Consider the following 20,882-nt stretch of genomic DNA (forward strand, 5'->3'; position numbering starts at 1 on the left):
GATACCTACCGAGTGCGAGTGCCGAGTGATTGGGAAGACTGAGTGACTGGGAGGACTGAGTAAGGTTGACTGCTCCGAGAGCATGAGCACATGAGTTTATCATTATGGTGCATTGCACTTGACATGCATACTTGGCACGTGGGCATAGAGATTCATTTCCTCATGTTGTACGGTATTGTGAAATTCATGACTTCACCTGCACATTGACATGTAGACATATAGATGTACTTTACTCATGCCATCTGATAATAAACCATCCTATCTGCTATTGAAAGTTTTTGGGAAAAATTACAATTTTCTGATATACTCACATTTTGGTGATTTCGGTGAAATATTTGGGTTTTTACTGTTATACCTGAAAAGCGTGCCTATTTTTCGTAACTGTGAACGAGCTGAGCATCATATCTTTGAGTTATTACTTGTACTGCTTTATTTATATTGTTACGAGTTGTTCATGGATATTGGTGTTGGACTCTGACCATTGTCCAAGCTCGTTACTACTTTCAACTTAAAGTTAGGTTTGTTACTTATTGAGCACATGGGTTCGGTTGTACTCATACTACACTTCTGCACCTTGCGTGCAAATTTTGGATGTTGATGTTGTTGTGTATGGAGGGAGCTGGCATTGAAGATGTACCTGCGTGCTGGTTATGGCTGCCTCTTATTCTTGGTAGCTTTAGAATTATTAATCTGTTCATGTATATTTCAAACAGTTGATGTATTTATTTCATACCAGCTATGTAAACTCTAAATCTTAGAAGCTCATGATTTGTACTACCAGTCCTTGGGAAGTGTATAAAAGTTCAGTTATTTCATCATTTATTTTCTCAGTAAATCTCATTGAATTAGATTGTTGTTAATTGGCTTACCTAGCGGGTTGGGTTAGGTGTCATCAAGACTAGTTGGATTTTGGGTCGTGACAAAAGCTCCACGACTTGTTAATCTGATGGGTGGTTATGAGTTTCTGTATGTTTCTTTCATCATTGGCAGTGTACGAAGTTTCAGAACAAGGTTTTAGTTGATATAAAGTTTGTTACCAGTGTCAGGTTGGTTATCGAGCAGTTATTGCTATGAGTATTTGAGTTATGTGGCATATCATGTGATTATCTCTTGATATATGGTTATGGATTGATACAACTTTTTCAGAGTTATACAATGCATAGATGGAAGAATCGGGTCATATAATGAGTTTCGGATGTTGGGAATTTGGGTTTTAAGGTTTATGGACTAAGGTTGAAGTAAGGATCCTCTGTTAGATGGTGTTGTCGGGCTTATAGGGTTGGGGTGATGTGGGATCACCCATGCTTATGTGTATGGTAAGGTTATATGGCGATTTGATGGCTTTGGAACGACTCTTGGCACGTTCAAGGACAAACATATGTTTAAGTGAGGGAGAATGTAACGACCCGACCAGTCGTTTTTAGCTTTAGCGTTCCATTCGGTGGTTTGAGACTTTGAGTAGCTTCATATTATGTATTATGACTTACGTGTATGGTTGGTTTCAATTTTCGAGCGGTTCGGGATTGATTTGGAAGAATGATTCTCGTTCTAGAAGCTTTAAGTTGGAAGAGTTGACCAAGGTTTGAATTTTGGATAAACAGACTCGGAATCAGATTTTAATTATTCCAATATGTTTGTATGAAGATTTTGGACATGTCCACAAAGTTTGGTTAAATTCCAATGAGTTTTGGATAAGTTTGGGTTGCATGGTAATTGTTTTCGGCTTCAACGTCGATTTGAGCATAAAGGTTACCGTATTGAGCAAACGGCCTTTGATTCGAGTTTCGACTAAACCATTATATCCGCATCGTAATTTTGGAACCATTGCAACTGAAATCATCAAGTTTTGACATCGTATGAGGAATGGTCGTTTAACTAAGTATTGGGTTGCCAGATTTTTCAGATTAATTATGAAATTGCCACTGAATTTGTATTTAAAAATCTGCACTATTTCCAAATATTGAAACCAACATATCTCCTTCATTTTAAGGTCAAATGGAGTGATTCAAATGCCTAACTTGACTGGAAATTTACGAGAAATCCATTGGAGTCATCAAAAGTGAGTTTCAGGATCGTTTGGCATAAGAAACGAGGCAGAACAACTGGGCATTTTTAACTATTAATGTTGTTGGAGTTTTTCTCATCTAGAAAGTTTGGGATTGGGAGAATTCAAGGATGTTCTTTAAGTTTTTTCCATGGGGTAAGGTCTAAACCATAACCTAAGTATTTTCCTTTGATTCATTCCCTTGGTTTAAGTTTTAATTCATGATTTTAATTAAAAACCTATTTAATTCTTTAAATCAAGAACTAGGGTTATGACCAAAATTTTAAAAATTAAAAATGAGTTAGAGGCGTTTATTTTCCGATTCCTTTTGGGGTCTTGCTCTCCTATATTAGAAGAACAACATACTCGAATTTAACGAGTTTTGGAGGAGTATTTCGGGAGATATGGGACCCAACTAGTGTGGGTTGGACTCTTGGGTCATGAACACCCAAGAGCGATGTTTTGATGAATTGGTTGAGCTATCGGACTCCAATTGAGTCGGTTTTCATTCGTGTGAGCTTGTATTGGTTCGGGCTTCGCTCGGGTAAGCTTGGATTCGGAATCCAAGACGAGCCCTTTTGTTGACTTTTTGGGAAAATATAAAGATCATAGTTTTATTTATTGTAATTGGTTTCTCTTGCATTGTTTAATGTTATTAAGTCATTTTTGGTTACATTTGAGCCGTGTAGAGGCAAATTTTAGGGGAAAAGCTATTTCGGAGGGTTGAGTTGGCCTAATTGAGGTAAGTATCTTGCCTAACTTTGTGCGGGGGAAACTACCCCTTAGGATTTGGGTTGACTCTGCTATTTGTGTTATGTTAAAGTCGTGTAAGCAAGGTGACGAGTGGGTACACGGACTATATATGGTATTTGACCATTTTAGATTATCTAGACTCTTTTCATGCCTTTAATTGAATTGCCATAACATATTATATCTCTCATTGTTAATCTACTCTTACATGCTCTATTTGACGTTGTTAGCACTTGTTCTACCTCTTACTTGTTCTTTTGCTCTTATATGCTTTAGTTGAAGTTATTGCCTTCCTTATTGTCTTGTTACCTCTTAATTGTCGAATCACTTTTAATTGAAGTTGTTATTTCATAGAATATCATCTTGTTGAGTTATTGGTGTTGAAGTTGTAATAGTTATTATCACATTGAGGCGAAGTTGTTAATTATTGAGATACATTTCCTTGTTGAGCATTCCCATTTATTTTGTTATTGTTGAAATTCTTGTAAACATTATGGTTGAGCCATGGGCTATTTATTGTGAAAATATTGGTGTTGTTGACTTTGTGGCAAGTTGTGGCATATGGGCACTTGTGATGCGAGTTGTGATTGTGTTGTGATATTGATACGCATGCGGTGGTATAAGACTAGGGGTTGATACGCATGCGGTGAGATAAGGTGGCTTGATACGCGTGTTGCTAGTAGGGGAACTACCGGAAGCCGCACGGTGAGATGAGGTGGGCTAAAACGCGTGTAGCTATTTCGGGAAAAATAATTTTCAAAACTAAATGTAAGGTTCACGCGGTGATATAAGGAAAGATTGTGGTTGAAATTGTAAAATGTGAATACGAGGTGGTACCTCAGTTGTGATTTTCATTATACATTCCATGTTAGAACAACTTGTTGATTTGAATGGTCATTGTTCTTCCTTCAATCATTCATTCACATTTTGATTGTGTTTGGTTATTCGTTGTTATCTTGGTGTTGGAACGATTGTGGTTTCTTGTATGAGTCATGCATTATACGTGATTTGTTGTGTTGCTTTAACATACAAATTTGTGCCTCCGTTATAACTTGGTGAATTGATTGTCAATGTGAATTTAATTGCGTGGAGTCACTATATCATATTCTGTTGAGTTGTTGGTAACATAATGGTTTAAATAAAAGAATTATTAACATGCTTTATTCTATGTGCCTCTTAAGATAGAACTCGTTATCTCACTCGGTGCCTTATTATTCTAAATGGTTATCGCACTTTCATTATAATTGGGTTCTCAAATTATACTCATCACCCTGTTAGATGTTTACCTTACTTAAAATTGTTATCATGTTTTTCCTTAAACAAATTCTATATCTAATTCGTTAATTTAACTTATGTTTGTTTTGTTTTAAAATGATACTTTTACTCAATTTTATTGATTTCTAAACTAAACTCATCTTATACTCTGTTTCGTATAAATTGCATATTATTTTACTTTACTTGATTTCTAAAATAAACTCATTATTTCATTTGACACATTACTTTATTCAAGATGGTTATTATGTTTTATGGTGTTTAATTATATCTTTCGTTCATCTAAATTAATAATTATCACGGTTGCAAAGTATATGGTAGCACGTGGGCCTTGTCGTGCGAAGGTGATTGTTATTGTAGGCACGAGGTGCCATATGTGTAAGATTTGGAAATTGTGGTCCATGACTTATGGTTTATGAGGTGTGGTGCCTCGGGGTAATTCTTGTTGTAAGTCCATGCATTGGGAGCAATTTGATTATTTGAGTTGTCATCCGTTTTTCCTTATTTGAGTTCATTTACATCTCATTGGTGTTCTGATTATGTTGTTTCTTTATTACTCATTTACTATTTGCTGCCATTTATGTTTCTATTACTTCATTGTTGGTTGTAAATCAATAATTTTTTCGCTGTTGGTCTTACATTGATATTCTTTCCATTGTTAGCTTTTGTATATCTTGAACAGGTTTCTATGCCTAGTAAGTGTCTTGACCTGGCCTCGTCACTACTCTACCGAGGTTAAGATACTTACTGGGTACCGTTGTGGTGTACTCATGCTACGCTTCTGCACATTTTTGTGCAAATCCAGGTATTCTGATTGTGTTGTTGAGAGTTGCGTCTGCGCGGCAGGAGACTTCAAGGTATACCTGCTTGACATTCGCAGGCCTCGGAGTCACCATCTTATTTTATTATGCTACTGTTAAATTGTAACTCAAAACAGTATTGTGTTTAGAAATTCTAGTGTGTTTTAGTAGTGCTTATGACTCTGTAGTATCGGTTTTGGGAAATGTATAACTATTGGTCGCTTGCAACTATGTATGTCACTTAATGGTTTATGATAAATGATCAAATAATTCAATTCTATGATTAAATCGGCATGTGTTAGGCTTACCTAATCTTAGGGACTAGGTGTCATCACGACATCCTAAAGTGGGAAATTGGGATCATGACAGGGGATTATCTACATAATGGGGAAGAGTAGTGAGAGTTATATTTGATTATTGGACATTCATATATAATATGGATTTCATAACATGAACCCCACTTTAGTTATTCCCCCGATGGTTGTCTCAATCTAGACTTCCATAACACTAATGAATTCATATTATAGGTAACAAACAAGTTTCATAATTAATGTGCAGTGCTAGCAACCTGTATCCTGTCAGTCTTCAAGGACATTATAAGAGATTGGAATGGTATGCCGAAGATCTTTTTTTGGTTTCCCACCCGCTGTCTAATACACAGGGGTCTAGAGCCCTATTTCTAAAGATAGATAGAAATGGTTAGGGGGTCCCAGCTGTTAAGGTGACGTAATAATGAGTGAGAGCAATATCAACAAAAGCAGCAAAAGATCCTGCTGTAGTATATTCGGAATCCAAATTTGCTCCACGTAAGGCCAAAAGATTAGTTTGGCCTCCAAGCTCCGGGGAAAAGGCTATATCTTGCAGCATCAACTTTCAATTCAATTAATGGGTATAAAAGTGCACAAGCATCTCCAAAACCCAAGTTCTTCCTTATAGTGAAAAAAGAATCAATAGCAAAATCCACATTTAGGAACAAAAGGTTTTAAATTATATGGTCTTCACTGGATAATTGCATCTAACTCAGCTAATGATTAGAAATTTCTGAGTAGTTGCCTATACGGCAAACTGTCTCTGAGGCCAGTCAATGCATTTTGATATGACATCAAACTTTTTTCTGTAAAAATAGTCTGCACAGCTCAACCCACCATCCTGAACAAATAACCGATGGCAGGCAATGATAATCATATACTACATTACAACATCAAATTTTCTCGCAGTTCATCGTGATGGCTATCTATTTCATTGAAAAACATTCAGCCATTGGAAAACCTTCTATATTGGCATATGTATGACGCAGCGCAAACAAGTCCCACTTTTCATCAGATCAAAAGCTTTGTTTATCTCCTCAAATGGCAGGTTATGTGTGATCAAGTCATCTATCTCAATTTCCTGCAAGCAAAACCTCACAATGGCTTAATATTCCAATGTTGAAAGTCCTTTTGGAGTAAATAAACACGACGTCCCAAGGTTTCATCAAGTTGAAAAAACAGTGTAACAGTTTACCTTCCTTAGGTACATCTCAACTAATGAAGGAATTTCAGACTTCGGTTTCCATCCTCCAAATAGAGATCCTGTCAATGTTCTACCGGTAAGAAGAAGTCCATAATGAGCTGTTACCTCTGGCTTCAGCTTGGGTACTCCAAGTGTGACGGTCAAACCCCATCCCTAACACAAATAGGAGAAGACAGAAAATTGGGGGTATAAGAAAGAGAAACAAATCTCAGAGAATACAGGAGAGTACTGAAATGGGGTCTCTATACTTACATCACAACATGATTGCAATGCAGTGGTAATCATTCCTGTATCTCCTATACACTCAAATGAATAGTCTGCACCTCCATCAGTTATGCGTTTTATAACCTGAAATTAAAAAGTACTCAGAGTTTACGAAAGGAAAGCATAGCCTGAGCATGAACAGAACTGGTCCATTCTGTATGCTATTTGCTGACGATATTGGTTTACTGACGACGCTATACAAGACGTTAAACAAAAGTTTGAACTTTGAATAAACATTCCACAATAGTAAGGGTTTTAGGATAAGTAAAGATAAGAAATGATATATACACGCGAATTAAGCCGGCATAAGACGAACCAAGTAAAGTTAGACGGGATAGCAGTGCATAAATTAAGACAATTCAAATATAAGCTCAATGGTCTAGGTGAATGGTCGATAGGCGAATATATAAAAAATTAAAATAGAATGTTGGAATTGAGGAGCACTACAGAAATGTTATGCAATAGGAAGATACTTACCAAAGTGCGGCAAATTCTGTTGGCCATATTTAAGACCATCGATATTATATGGGATTGAATGTTGGGTCTCTAATTCCCAACCCTCCATAATATGAGTATCGTACAAAGCGTATGTTCGTATAGATATGTGTTCACACAAGATTGACAAGATAAAAGAAAATTATGGAATATGCAAGTAGCACAAGTAGAGGAGACCTCAAATGTACCAGTTTGTAGGTATGATACCAAGAGTTAGAGAGGGCAGAGGCCGATTCAGGATTTAAGCTCTATGGGTTCAACATTTAGGTTTCTAGCGTCGAACCCATTATATTTTTAAGGTTATGGGTTCATATCTATTACATATTGCAATTATAGTGAATTTTTATACATAAATTTATGCTCCACACCAAAAGTACTGGATTCAGATGAACCCGGTACCTCCAAGCTCCCGGTACCTCCAAGCCCCATCCTCCCCCGAGAAAGGAGGCAAGTAGACCTAAAGCCACATAGAAGGAAGCTGTCTTTATAGACCAACAATCACGCAAAATCTATGCAGCAGCAGTCATGAAACACATAACATAATAGAAGCAAAAGAACCATAGGTGTTAGTGCTTAGTCATACTGGTAAAGCATTAGGTCTAGTATTTGCTAAAAGACTTTTTATCTGTTTCGAGATTTGTATGTATTAGAAATTAGAAAATTTAAGAAAACCTCTATTAGATAATCCCCAAATTATTGCGTATTGGAGTGAAACAGGTCCAAATAGAGCAAAATGAAAGTGAGAATTTATATAGACGGTCCAACTAGCTCGAGATTGAGACATAGTTGTTGTAACGCTTCTGTGTTGTTTTAGACAGCAAACATGATTAGCAAGACTCATGACCAATTAGCTGGGAGAAAGAATGAAACTAATTTACAAGCTTTTGTTGTATATATATCGTGAAAAGTAAAACACCTGTGGGATGGGTTCATCAGTATCATTTGGGTTCAAAAAATCGGTCACTCCAAAAGCCTTTGCTGCACCAGAAGGGCAGAACATCAATAAACCAGGGAAACTTTTCATCATAAGTTTAGGAAAACTTTTCAGGTTTTCAACTTTTTACAAGAAGTCTGACGTGATACCTTTTTCGTATTTCTCTTGCATTGTGTCTACACCAATAATTTGAGATGCTCCCCTCATTTTAGCACCTTGTGCAACCTATTAGCTCAATATGTAAGCATCTTATTATTTATCATTGTCAAGTTCTCCAGGAAAACATTTAGCCTATATTATGTTAGCTGTTAAGCTTGGATCAATGTACTCACAGAAAGGCCTACAGTCCCAAGACCAAAAATGACCACTTTTGATTCTTCAGAGATATTTGCAACCTTCCAAGCAGCACCTAGACCTGATTATTTCATTTCAATTGTGAGGCTGCACAATGCTTCATTTGAAATGTTCGGAATAACAACTTAACTTATGGCTAGTTGTGAAGCTATACAGAGATAAATAGGCTAAGAATTAAAGTAACATCTAAGAACTGAAGGAGGATTTAACTATTTGGAAAAAACATTTCAAACGATATAACAAATTTCAATAGTAGTAAAGAAGTAAAAAATCAGCTGTGATTTAATTGAACAGTACTCCATAAGTTACCTGCTGCCGCTCCACAACTGAGGAGGCAGATTTTATCCAAAGGCGCATTTGAACTAACCTTGACCGCACAACCAGAGTGTACAACCGTATATTCACTAAAACTTGAAACTGCACAATAATGATAAACCGGCTTCCCTTTTATAGAGAACCGCGTCTTCTGATCACTGTGCATAACACCTTTTCGTTCCAATCCAAGAACTTGGCAAATGTTGCTTTTGCCTGAGGTACAATGTCTGCATCTCATGCATTCCCCAGTAAATAAGGTTAGCACATGGTCTCCTTCTACAAATTCAGTCACTCCTTGCCCAACACTCTCAACAATCCTGCAAAAATATTAAAGCTTGATTCTATGTTCAGAAATGAGAGAATATTGAATCCATCAACCACTTCTATTGCATTGCAATTGTGGCTCTTGATGATGCCACGGTCTGTGACGGAATGCTTTTCTTTATAGACAGAGCACCTGATGAGTAAGTCAACTAAGAGTATTTTGGTGATGAAACCATTACGCATCAAGTGGGTGATGAAACCATTATACATGCTTGACAAATTCGGAAATTTGAGAAATCCAACTCAAAATAACATTGGCCCTTCCCTACAACATGACCATTAGCCCCTTGGGGAGAAGCATTATCACGCCAAGACATGTTTCAAGGCTATGGATTATATAAGAAAATTTTGAGTTAGTATTTTGACGACTTCCTATCAGCAGCAAGATACATGTTTAAACTACTGACTAAAAGCATTATCATTCAAGTAGAAGCTGGACGAGATATAGAACTAACCCTGATGCTTCATGACCAAATATCCTAGGATAAATAGAAGCCTGAGCCTGAAAATAACAAAAACTTCATCATTGGGTGCGAAATATTTGAAGGATAAGAAAATAATTCTGGTAGATTCATATGAAAAGAAAAATAAAACAAGAACCAGATTTGCCAAAATGATAAAGAAAGACAAGATGAACGAATAAAGAGGGCCCAAGATTGAGTCTTTTCTACTGTATAATGTGCCCGCATCCCCCCTTCCCTACATAAGTTCAGATTTTACCTTTGAGAACACAAAATAAGATTGGATTTAGCTAGTTTTCTTTGGGAAACAAAATGAGATTGGGATGAGTGCGAAGCGCTTTTGTCAGATAAACTCATAAAAGCGCAATCTTATACAGTATAACTTGCTAGTTCTTATGCTAAGCACCTCTACTGTATCTCTAACAAAGGCAGTCCATCTCCAGTCGGTCCAAGATTGAGCACCTAATAATTCAATGCCATATTTGTAGAAATGATTTATTATGATGAACAAATTTCAAACATTTAGTAGGAATAATTCATGTAACTGAAACAGCAGCTTAGCACAGTTCCATTCCAGCATTTGTCTTCCTAGTACCAGAATTGACTTAGATTTAGTAGCTTGACATAAAAGATATGGTTGTCCTGTTGGGAAAAATTTTCAACCCAAAAAGAAAAAGGGATGAAGTAGAGATCAAACCTGTGACAACCAAGCAGTGACATCACTGCGACAGAGAGAAGTAGAGACAACCTTAACACGAATCTCCATAGGCTGAGGTGGACTCAATTCCACCTCCTCTATTACCATTGCTTCTCCTGGTCCCCATGCCACAGCAGCTGAAAATTAAATAATCAAGATTCTTGGTAAGAAGGGAAAATAAATAAAAAAAAGTAAAAAGCAAATGAAGGGTATTCAAAGTGGATACCAACCTTTGCAGGTGATGACACCAGGCTGTTTGTGCTGCACTGAATCAGTAAGGGACATTTTCTTTGAATCTTCTCACTTGTACTGAAACAATGGAGAAATGTATAAACCAATCTATCCCTTTTGTGACGCGATCAATGCAATGAGCAGAGGAGGAATTTGGACTTAGTTATTGTGTAGAGAGAAGTGAAGGAGAAGGGATGGGGGGGAAGTAGGTGGGGTGGGTAGGTAAAGAAGGCAAACTTACTTTGGGTTGGTTGGTAACAACAGCTATTGCTCTCTCCACGTCCCAACTCCCAAATGACAATTTGACTCGAGTGTTGATTTAAAATAGTCTAATTATGATTTAAAATTTTAAATAAATAAAATATAATGATTATAGAAAATTCATATACTTGATTCCTATTAATGAAGAATTAGGGCACAATTGAACTGAGTTGAGTTGAGTTGAGTTTGAGTTTTGATTTGAACGATGTTAACATGTTCATCTTCTGTTATTGGAAGAAGTAGCCTGAAAATTTACTTTCTTAATATTCCCGTTGAAATTAACTTATGCCAACTTTGGAAGGTAAGGATAGAGTGCACTTGTGGTAAGATTTTCCGACGAAATTAACTACTGCCAACATTAGCAGATTCATTATCCAGTATGTTTGTTTCTACTCTTCCCTAAGATCAGCATATTAAATCCACCAAATAACGTTCATTTGCATATCTTTCAACTCACATCTTTTTCATATATTGATAAGGCACTCTGCATTCCACTGTAAATCAACCTTTGTCTTTTGTTGTCGACTTCAGCATATTAAGAATGAGATGCTTGTGTCTCGTTCTGAATTGTTCTAACAGTGCAAAACAGTACCAAGAAATCGTCCGTTCAATCCGAGAAACCATCATTATTCACTCACGTCGAGTAAACTGAGAATTTACCATCACATATCATGTAACAAGACGATTCGAAAATTCATAGTCTGTATATAGAAAATCATTTCTGCAACAGACAAGCTACGGGAACAGCTTTATACCCTTTTGAGGCCAAGAATATTACCATCGTCTTACACCTTGCTTTTCGAGTTCAAAACTCAGAACTTATGGATTTCCAAAAGGTACTGATAGTACAAACACAATGAGGAAGAAATTACCCATAGATGATGAAATATACCAGCTTTTGCCAATGGAAATAATGACTGTCTTCTGTGAAGTAGAAACGCAGAGCGCAACAAATTACAAAGAAGAGCAATACATCACAAGTCATTACCATGTAATTGTAAGAGATGTACAAGATGCAAACAAGGAGGAAGCAAGGACCTATAAAGTGGCCTTGCATGAAGCTTTATTATGTCCTGGTTCCTTGCACCTGCTGCAACTTACTGTCCTCTTATCCGGGTCTACAGTTTTGGTATCCTCTGGTTTTTCCTCAATCTGCGATTCTGAAGGGCAAGGGGGTAACACATCCGCAGTATCTGACTCACCATCTTCTTCAACTGGTGTTCCAATCACAGGTATCGGGTTTACAGACACAGAATATGTAGAACGGTAACTTTCAACTGTAAAGTAGCTTGAGCAGTAATCATACACACATTTACCAATGGATTTGAACACAGCAACCGCATGGCAGCAAGGCAGCCCACTTTGTTTCCACTCCAGGCATGTGCACTCACGGTTTTCAATATTCACAACATGAGTCATCTCATCATGAACTTCAAATAGGACATCAGATGAGAATAGAACTTTTAGACCATGAGCTTTAACAGCTTCTTCCTGTATCTTTCTCTCTTTTGACGGAGTAAGTTTAGTGGACCAATTACTTGGCTCCAATTTACGACGATCTATTAGATCACCGAGCATACATATTAAGGCTTCAATCTTTTGCATTATTGTTGATCCACGAGAATCCTCACTCAACTTGGAGTATGGTTCTGCAACATCCTCTGTTACATAATTATAGTGCTGACCCTTAAATAACAAACTTGTCCAACACTCTGGCTCAATCTGGATCACCCAATCGTATGCGTGTGAACTAATCTGTTTAATTTTCTCAGTCGAATTTTTAAAACCACCAAGTCGGACTGCATGAGCAACGGCAAGGAAAATTTCAGGTAAAACATTTCTCCCATCACCATTGAATGGACCCTTTAGATTTCTCTTAAAGCTTTCCAGAAGATGAAAAATGGAATAGCCATGACAAGCATTCTCAAACACCTCAAGCACAGAGTTCTTTAAATTCTTCTCTCGATCTGAGATAAAAGTTATAGATTGAGAAGTTGATAATGCAGATTTTAGTTGCTCCAAAAACCAACGCCAACTATCATCATTTTCAATATCTATTACTGCAAAAGCAACTGGAAAGAAACCATCATCTGCATCAACCGCAGTTGCTGTCAACAGAGTCTCCTTGTACCTTGATCTTAGAGATGTAGCTTCAAGGAAAATCAGAGGTCGGCAACCGCGCTTGAAACCATGTATTGAGGCATGAAGTGAGAAAAAGAAGCGCTGTAGTATTTTTTCATCGTTTATCATAAGCTTAGCAACAGTACCAGGATTAGTATTTACTACCTTCTCACAGAACCAAGGCAACCTGTTATATGACTTTCTGTACAAACCTTGAAGTTGCTCCTTGGCATCTTCCATCCCTCGCCGTACTTGTCTATATCTCAATTTAATCCCAAAGTCACGCAAAATGCCTTTAGCGATTTCCCTGGGTTTGTCATTTGGAGAATCTCGTAACCTTTCCTTAATGATACTTACCAACCAATTCCTTGTACGATGACCAGACTTCCACGATTCGCCTCCACATGTATGCAAATAATTAAACTTTCTGATCCTAAATGTTTGAGCAGCAGGGACCCTAGATGCATGAATTCTCCAAGAGCAACCCTCTACGGTACATCTGCCACTTACACGGGAAGCATCATTTTTCTTCAACTTGTAGACAAAGCGATGAGCAACAGCATACTTTTGCAGTGCAGCCCGGAACTCTTTCACACTCCTAAAATCCTGACCGACACCAGTAATACCTTCTTTCCAAGTGGCAACTAGTTTCTCTGGCAGATCTTCATCACGAAGAGCAACTGCAGAGGAGCTGTCAGAATCATCAGGTAATTGAACACAATCTTCATCCTCCACCGTGTCATTACTGTCCATCACACCAGTTGAATTTCGACTCTTTTTCTTCCGTGAGAATTTCTCCTTAGAATCATTACCGGTCACGACAATGGTTGGACCGTTGGCACCAATTGTCCATGAAGCAGTGCGCCTGCGCTTCTTTACAGTATCAGCAGGGGTACTATCATAGTCAAAGCTGATTGGGCTCTGAGCAGTAGTACCAACAGCAGCACGTGAGCGTGGAGCATAGTCAGAATCATCCTCAGCAACATGGCCAGAAGAAGGGTTTGACGAAGTAGTGGCTTGACTGGAGCTATCAGCTGTTGCATTAATAGCTGGTTCCTGGCAGCTGATATGTACATCGACCAGACAATCACTTTGAATAACTAGAGGAGAGGCAGCATCAGTATGAACAGTCCCTAACGGGGTAGCTTTTGAAGGTGTTGTACTCAAACCACCAGAATCAGCTGCTGCTGCAGGCGTGCCATGATGATTTACGTTCTCAGCCAGTTTTAACCCAATTGTCCTGGAAGTGTTGTTAATTGAGATACAAGCAGAATGTCAATTACATATATACTACCAGCGACATGCAAGTGATTAACCAATTTGCTTTAGCCATAATAGACATTGGCTGGCAACGGGCTCGTTTCACTAAATCATGTCAATAAGGTAATGAAAGTTTATAAGTACTTAAAATAATTGTGCTAATACCTGTCAGTGTATGTGTTCAATGCTTCGTGATCAAAACCTTCCTTCCCACTGACAAAAATCTCAGCTGTAACAGAATTAGCATGAAACTCAACCATTCTTTTGAAGTCCCTTTCGCTCCTTAAATTAATAAGAGTTTTCCTATTTCCTGGAAGAAAGTATTTAATTGACACTGTTTTAAGCTCCAGATTGCACATCTCTGCCAATTTTATCTTCAGATGATCAAATGGAGTATCTTCGTTGATATTTACAGCATTTGCCTCTCCTCCATTATATGACAAGGTTCCACCGGCATCACTCACAAATTCACCACCAGACTGGCAAATTAAAATAAGCTTTCCCTTCACCATGGCATAAATCTTCAAAAACCAACAGGAAAAAAGGTCAGTGTAAATAAAACTTAAAATGGCTATTGGCAAATGGTCCTCTATTGAAGTTCATCTTAATTCTAAGATACCCTGTAAGTAAGCAAGGATCATTCTAGAGAATATGATGCATCAGCACTCATTTGAGAAACTGGGCCCATTTGAATTTGCAAATATTCAAGAAACGTAATTAAGGCCTTATTTGTCTGCACTTAATGCTGTCTGAATATTAATTATTCAGATCTCAAATATTAAATGCATTTGTTTTTTAAGTCTGATGATTGATGAGACGCGAGGCGGTGTTAACGAGAGGCTGGAGGTTTGGAGACAGGCCTTTGAGTCTAAGGGTTTCAAGTTGAGCAGGACTAATAGCCTGTTTGGCCAAGCTTCTAAAATAAGCTTATTTTGAAAAGTGTTTTTCTCAAAAGTACTTTTCAAAAAAATGCTTTTGGTGAGAAGCAGTTTGTGCTTGGCTAATTAATTTGAAAAACACTTTTGAACAGTAATTAGTGTTTGGCCAAGCTTTTGAAAACTGCTTTTAAGTGTATTTTTCTCAAAAGTGCTTCTCAGAAAAGTGCTTTTGGAAGCTACTTTTTTCTGCTTCTCAAAAAACTGCTTCTGCTTCTCCTCAAAAGCACTTTTTTCCATCTAAAAGCTTGGCCAAACACCTTAATTTTTTGGCCGAAAAAAGCACTTTTGGCCCAAAAAAAGCTTGGCCAAACAGGCTATAAGACAGAATACCTGGAGTGCAGGTTCAGCGTCGAGTCGAGGGATGCGGGCAAGGACGTGAGGCTTGGATCACAGGTCATCCCCAAGAGAGGCAGTTTCAAGTACCTTGGGTCGGTTATCCAGCAGGACGGGGAGATCGACGAGGACGTCACACACCGTATAGGGGTGGGATGGATGAAATAGATGTTAGCATCGGGAGTCCTGTGTGACAAGAAAGTGCCATCGATACTCAAAGGTAAGTTTTATAAAGCGGTGGTTAGACCGGCTATGTTATATGGGGTAGAGTGTTGGCCGGTAAAGAACTCACATATAATGAAGATGAAAGTAGCAGAAATGAGAATGTTGAGGTGGATGTGCGGGCATACTAGGATGGATAAGATTAGGAATGAAGATATTCGGGAGAAGATGGGCGTGGCTCCTATAGAAGACAAGATGCGGGAAGCGAGGCTCAGATGGTTCGGGCATGTGCGGAGGAGAAGCCCTAATGCCCCGGTAAGAAGGTGTGAGCGGTTGGCTTTCGCGGGCACGAGAAAAAATAGAGGACAGTCTAAGAAGTATTGGGGAGAGGTGATCAGGCAAGACATAACGTGGCTTCAGATTTTCAAGGACATGGCCCTTGATAGGAAGATGTGGAGGTCGAGTATTAGGGTTGTAGGTTAGGAGGTAGTTGAGCATTTTTCTACTTCGTACCGTGTGTGAGGCTAGTCTGATAGGGTTTGTCTTAGACTACCAGCGGTTAATGTTGTGGTCACACTATTCTTCCATTTTCCATAGCACCAGGCCTTCTTTTACTGGTTATTGTTATTGCGTTTCATCTATTTTCTGGTTCTTATGATGCTGTTATTATTTCTATCTATTAACGGTACTGATATATTGACTCTTTTCCTCTTTTTCGTTTTTTTGAGCCGAGGGTCTAGCGGAAACAGTCTTTCTACTCCATCGGGTAGGGGTAAGGTCAGCGTACACACTACCCTCCCCAGACCCTGCACCTGTGGGATTTTACTGGGTTGTTATTGTAGTTGTTGTTTTTTAAGTCTGAATCTTAATTATACAGATCTTAATCATTAAGTGCGTATTTTTTTATTTCACAACCACTTAATAGGTATGAATAGCTCCAAATAATTAAGATTTATAACAAAAACTTAATTTCATTAAGATGCTATTATCCTTATTCACTACTAACCGCCGCCACCGCCCACCATTATCACCTACCACCATGCACCACCGACCAACACCGTACTTAATCACCACCACCGACCACCACCATTCTTAACCATAGTCACCACCACCATCATCATCGACTACCATCACCCACCACCCTACCATTATCGACTACCACTACCTACCACCCCCACCATCATCAACCATAGTCACCATTGTCCATCATTATAAACTGCCACCACCCACCACCACCTTCCTCAACCTCAACTACCACTATCAATTACCACTAGCTACTACCCACAACTACCATCATTAACCAAAACTACCACCAATCACCTTCTCCAGTTGGCATCCACAAGCACCATCGTTAGCCATCACCACCACCAACTACCATATTATTTTAAAAAAAATATTTTGTTAATAGGATACTAAATTAAAAAGTATTTTATTTGAATTTTCTATTTATTAATTTTTAAATAAAGACAAATTTTATACATTCAAAAAAATAAATAGTCTTAATCATTTAGTATTCATATATTAATACACATCTTAAAATTCAGATGTGTCAGATTCAGACGTTTTAATCTTAATATTCAGATGTGCATTCATATTCAGATATCTTAATCATTAAAAAAAGAAATGAGGCCCTTTCTGCACATGGATTATTTAACTCTTTATCCAAATGACCACTTAAAAACCAGAAAATTTGTTGTTGGATAACTCAGTGTTATCAAAGGCGAAAAGCGCAAAAAGGCTCTAAGGTTTGTTGGGGCTTTAAGCGCAACGCGCAAATAAAGCGTGGGCTTTAAGGAAAAAAAGGCGCAAATAGAGTAAAACTACAAATATGTATGTGTAGTCCAAGACTAATATCTATAAGCATGAATACCAAATATATGGACAAAAAAAAATTAATGAGAATTTACGATAAAGTGAAATATCAATTGTTTAGTGTCGCCTCTTCAGGATTGCGCTTATTGGCAAGGAAAAGCATGCCTTAGCGCCTTCATGACAACACTGAAGCGCCCGTTAAGCGAGGCGAAGCGCTCAACGTGTTTTGAGCCTCGCTTTAGGGCTTAAGCGCGCTTTAAGCACTCCTTTGATAATATTATGGATAACTACTTAAAAACCTAAAGGTGTTTTGAGCCTCGCTTTAGGGATAACAAGCAAGGTCTGGGGAGGGAAGAGGTTTGGAGACAGGCACTCCTCTGATTGATGAGTCGTAGGGGTAAGGTCTGCGTACACACTATCCTCCAGGTATTCCGTCTTTGTCCTGCTCAGCTTGAAACCCTTAGACTCAAGAGCATGTCTCCTAACCTCTAGCCTCTCGTTAACACCGGCTCGCGACTCATCAATCAGAAGAGTGCTTGTTTGTTATCCAAACCTCGTAGGGGTAAGGTCTGCGTACACATTACCCTCCCCAAACCCCATTAGTAGGATTTTACTGGGTTGTTGTTGTTGTTGTTATTGTTTCTGAAGCTAAGTTGGTTCTGTAAAAGAGGTGTGTGTAGTGAAAGCCTGAAAGGTAGACTGTGTGACCATTAGCCTAAGGAGTGATCACAGTACGCAGCAACAACTATGGATTTCAGGAAAATTTAGAGGAAAGTACGACCGCACATGGTCAATAATTATTCCTTTCTTTTCTTTTAATTTAAAGAAAGTACAGCATCCAGGTAGAGCTAGAACTACAGTAAGCCAGCTCTTTTACATTGTAACAAGACAGAGAAATTTCAACACTTTTATCTACTTTTTTTAATCCTTTCGCAAATAATGTTGTATCTACTATCTAGTGTATTTACATTCTCATTTCACACCAAAAAGCCAAAAGACAAATATATGTGTATTATAATATATGTAGTTCTCCACTTTGCTGTCAAAGCATAAGTTCCATTCTTTCCATATAACCCATCATACACACAAATACAAGCTGCGATGATCTCCTGGGAAAATTTCAGTCACAATTTTTTACTTTCTTCCTTTTTCATTTTAAATTGCTGGAAGCTTCACAATGATGTTTTACCATTTCATTAAAAGGGTCGCGGGAACCAGAAAATACTAAGAATTCATTTAATGGAAATCTGGCACCTAATCTATAAATAAAACTAACTTTAAAGTAAAGTAAAATAAGCAAAGCACAGTAGCTTAGCTCTTCAAGAGGAGCCAGAGCAAAAGTAATGCAAGCAGAGAGTAGAATAGTACCAATAATCACCATTCACCAAATGAAAGATTGGTTAATCAGTGTATGCACAAACAGCAGGCTACTGCCTCCTGCGGCGGAGCATTAGAACTGCAAGGAATTCAAACATCTTGAAATAATTCCCCTTCGACAAACAAACAAACAAATAAAAGAGAAATTTGCTAATCTCTAGCCACAACTTCCTCATATTCCAAAACTTAATTAAGACAGCAATTAGTCGTAGAATGAATCCAACTCGAGACACCAACTCTTTTGTGCTAAATGATCCTATATCTCAAGTTAGAACAAATCAGACAAGAAATGTGAACTCCATCCATATGTAAATAAGTACTACTCATAGAAAACCATGTAACTGATTTGAAAACAGAAGTCACTATACAACACACCTAAGATTATTACAGAAAAAGAAGGGAAACCCCCTTGGTTAATCCAATATTTTTGATTTAGTGAAAAGTTCACTAAACAGTGCAACAAATAATAGATATGAACTCATAATTTTAAAAATACAATGGGTTCAATGTTTAAAACCTTAAAGGTTGAACCTTTAGGGCTTAATCCTGAATCCGCCCCTTACTGCACCTTCTACTTTTGTGATAATGGGTGAATACAATATCTTAGTTTAGTCAATACTGAATACCACTGCACCTACTACTCCTACAGTGATAATAAGTGTGGCCAGTCTAACCCCCTGTTTGGATAGTTGTTTCCCGTGGTTCATTATTGTATTGTTTTCATTGATACCATGTTAGTTCCATAGTTCTTAAAATTATATTGTATGGTGTTGTAAACCCATTGTAACTCTGTTGTTATATAACCATGAAAAAGTTCAATAGTCGGTCAGTTCCTCCATTTGTGAACTCCTTCTGCGGCAAAATTCAACTGAACTGTAAGTTCTCTTCTTTGTCTTACTGCACTTCTGTACTTTGTTTTTGATAGCACAAAACGTAGAAATATTAATATGCTGTGCTAATGTGATATGCAATCTGGACATGATTATCTTGAAATCATGGGGTAGGGGATGCTGATACGGTTAATATGGTTATCCTAGTAATTGTTGCTATTTTTAATAGTTATAGTAGTTCAGGGATATTTTAGTAAACTTATATGTTATTATACAGTCAAACCAAATAATAAAAATGTTATTAAACCATGACAAACAATACAGTCTATCCAAATATTGTATTCATTAGTACAGTACAATAGGATACTATACTATACGATACTGTACGTTATGAAACCATGGGTAACAACCATCCAAACAGAGTGTAAATATTTGTATCTTTCATAAAACTTTATAAAAAGCTCGAGCTGAAGGGTTGCCACTGCTTGAATAAACATTCAAGCCCATAGTAAATACATAACAAAAACAATTGAAAAGTAGCTAACTCTTCAATGTAAGACAGGCACACAAAAAAAAAATTGCAAATATACTGCAGATATGTATATTAGTCTGTATAAATTAAATCGATAAAAACAGAGACAACATAATGTGAGAAACTTACCTGAAAGCGTAATTGAGGAGGAGGAATATGGAAGTGGAAAGGGAAATTGAGAAGAAGGAAGACGGGACTGAGAAGTGATAGAAACCCTAGAATTGGGGGTAGTTTTTGAATTACGTCTAAAAGGGGAGAGTGAATGAGTGATAGGAAAAAGCAAAGGGCGAGGGGGTCTTCCGATAAATGTACTAGTTAGCGGGGCTAGATGGATAAATGGGTTAGTTAGCGGGGCTAGATGGATAAATTAATTAAGTACATGAAAGGGGGTCTTTAAGGAATTTAGGAAAAGCTCAAGATTTTGAGAAAATGCCTAGTCAACGCTTGTAGTACTAGATCTTTTGGATGCTGCAAACCTAGACTCGAATCTTTTCTCGTTCTTAGAAGCTGTAATTGTTCTCAAAGTAAATGTCTTACTCATAGAAAAGGTAAGTTTTAACTATTTAACTAATAATGGAAATATGAAGGCAAGAGTTGTTTCAGGCACATTAACAATCAACTACTAGACGAAGTTTGAGTCATAGGTTAGAAATTCACAGTTATAATTGTTTGACCAAAAATAAAGACCTTGATTCAAATAATTAAATTTATATAAATGAGGGTTAATCTTAGCTAATAATAATATTCCTAACATGAAGTTCTTTAAAATGTAACAAATACTATGTAGATATATTCGGATAGCG

The 20,882-nt window shown here is 37.6% G+C and overlaps 2 protein-coding genes across 3 annotated transcripts; both read right to left on the reverse strand.

The window, feature by feature from the left end:
* Nucleotides 1–5,776: 5,776 nt before the first annotated feature.
* LOC104116335 (alcohol dehydrogenase-like 6) lies at nt 5,777–11,326 on the reverse strand. 2 transcript variants are annotated; one of them, XM_009627166.4, is made up of 11 exons: nt 11,172–11,326; nt 10,453–10,531; nt 10,223–10,359; nt 9,520–9,566; nt 8,735–9,057; nt 8,404–8,486; nt 8,221–8,296; nt 8,054–8,115; nt 6,631–6,726; nt 6,370–6,531; nt 5,777–6,255 (listed from the first exon to the last, which is right to left on the reverse strand). In XM_009627166.4, the coding sequence occupies exons 2-11, from the start codon at nt 10,505–10,507 to the stop codon at nt 6,139–6,141; spliced, it is 1,158 nt and encodes a 385-aa protein (XP_009625461.1). In that variant the 5' UTR covers nt 10,508–10,531; nt 11,172–11,326; the 3' UTR covers nt 5,777–6,138. The 2 variants fall into 2 exon arrangements, with proteins under 2 accessions (XP_009625461.1, XP_009625460.1); XM_009627165.4 differs by lacking the exon at nt 11,172–11,326 and adding an exon at nt 10,695–10,812.
* A 265-nt stretch (nt 11,327–11,591) lies between these two features.
* Nucleotides 11,592–20,389, reverse strand: LOC104116337 (uncharacterized). Its single transcript, XM_070177446.1, has 3 exons — nt 20,209–20,389; nt 14,261–14,616; nt 11,592–14,075 (listed from the first exon to the last, which is right to left on the reverse strand). Exons 2-3 carry the CDS (start codon nt 14,605–14,607, stop codon nt 11,753–11,755), a joined length of 2,670 nt encoding a protein of 889 aa, XP_070033547.1. The 5' UTR covers nt 14,608–14,616; nt 20,209–20,389; the 3' UTR covers nt 11,592–11,752.
* Nucleotides 20,390–20,882: the final 493 nt, after the last annotated feature.

The sequence above is a fragment of the Nicotiana tomentosiformis genome, chromosome 6 (genome assembly GCF_000390325.3).
Source record: "Nicotiana tomentosiformis chromosome 6, ASM39032v3, whole genome shotgun sequence".
NCBI classification, from domain to species: domain Eukaryota; kingdom Viridiplantae; phylum Streptophyta; class Magnoliopsida; order Solanales; family Solanaceae; genus Nicotiana; species Nicotiana tomentosiformis.

Coding starts and splice junctions, on each gene's coding strand:
- LOC104116335 (XM_009627166.4), bottom strand. CDS start 10,507: ATGTCCCTTACTGATTCAGTGCAGCACAAACAGCCTGGTGTCATCACC. Junction 8,116..8,220: donor GCAAGAGAAATACGAAAAAG/GTATCACGTCAG, acceptor CTTCTGGTGCAG/CAAAGGCTTTTGGAGTGACC. Junction 6,727..8,053: donor CTGATGAACCCATCCCACAG/GTGTTTTACTTT, acceptor TTTTAATTTCAG/GTTATAAAACGCATAACTGA.
- LOC104116337 (XM_070177446.1), bottom strand. CDS start 14,607: ATGGTGAAGGGAAAGCTTATTTTAATTTGCCAGTCTGGTGGTGAATTT. Junction 14,076..14,260: donor TTGAACACATACACTGACAG/GTATTAGCACAA, acceptor CAACACTTCCAG/GACAATTGGGTTAAAACTGG.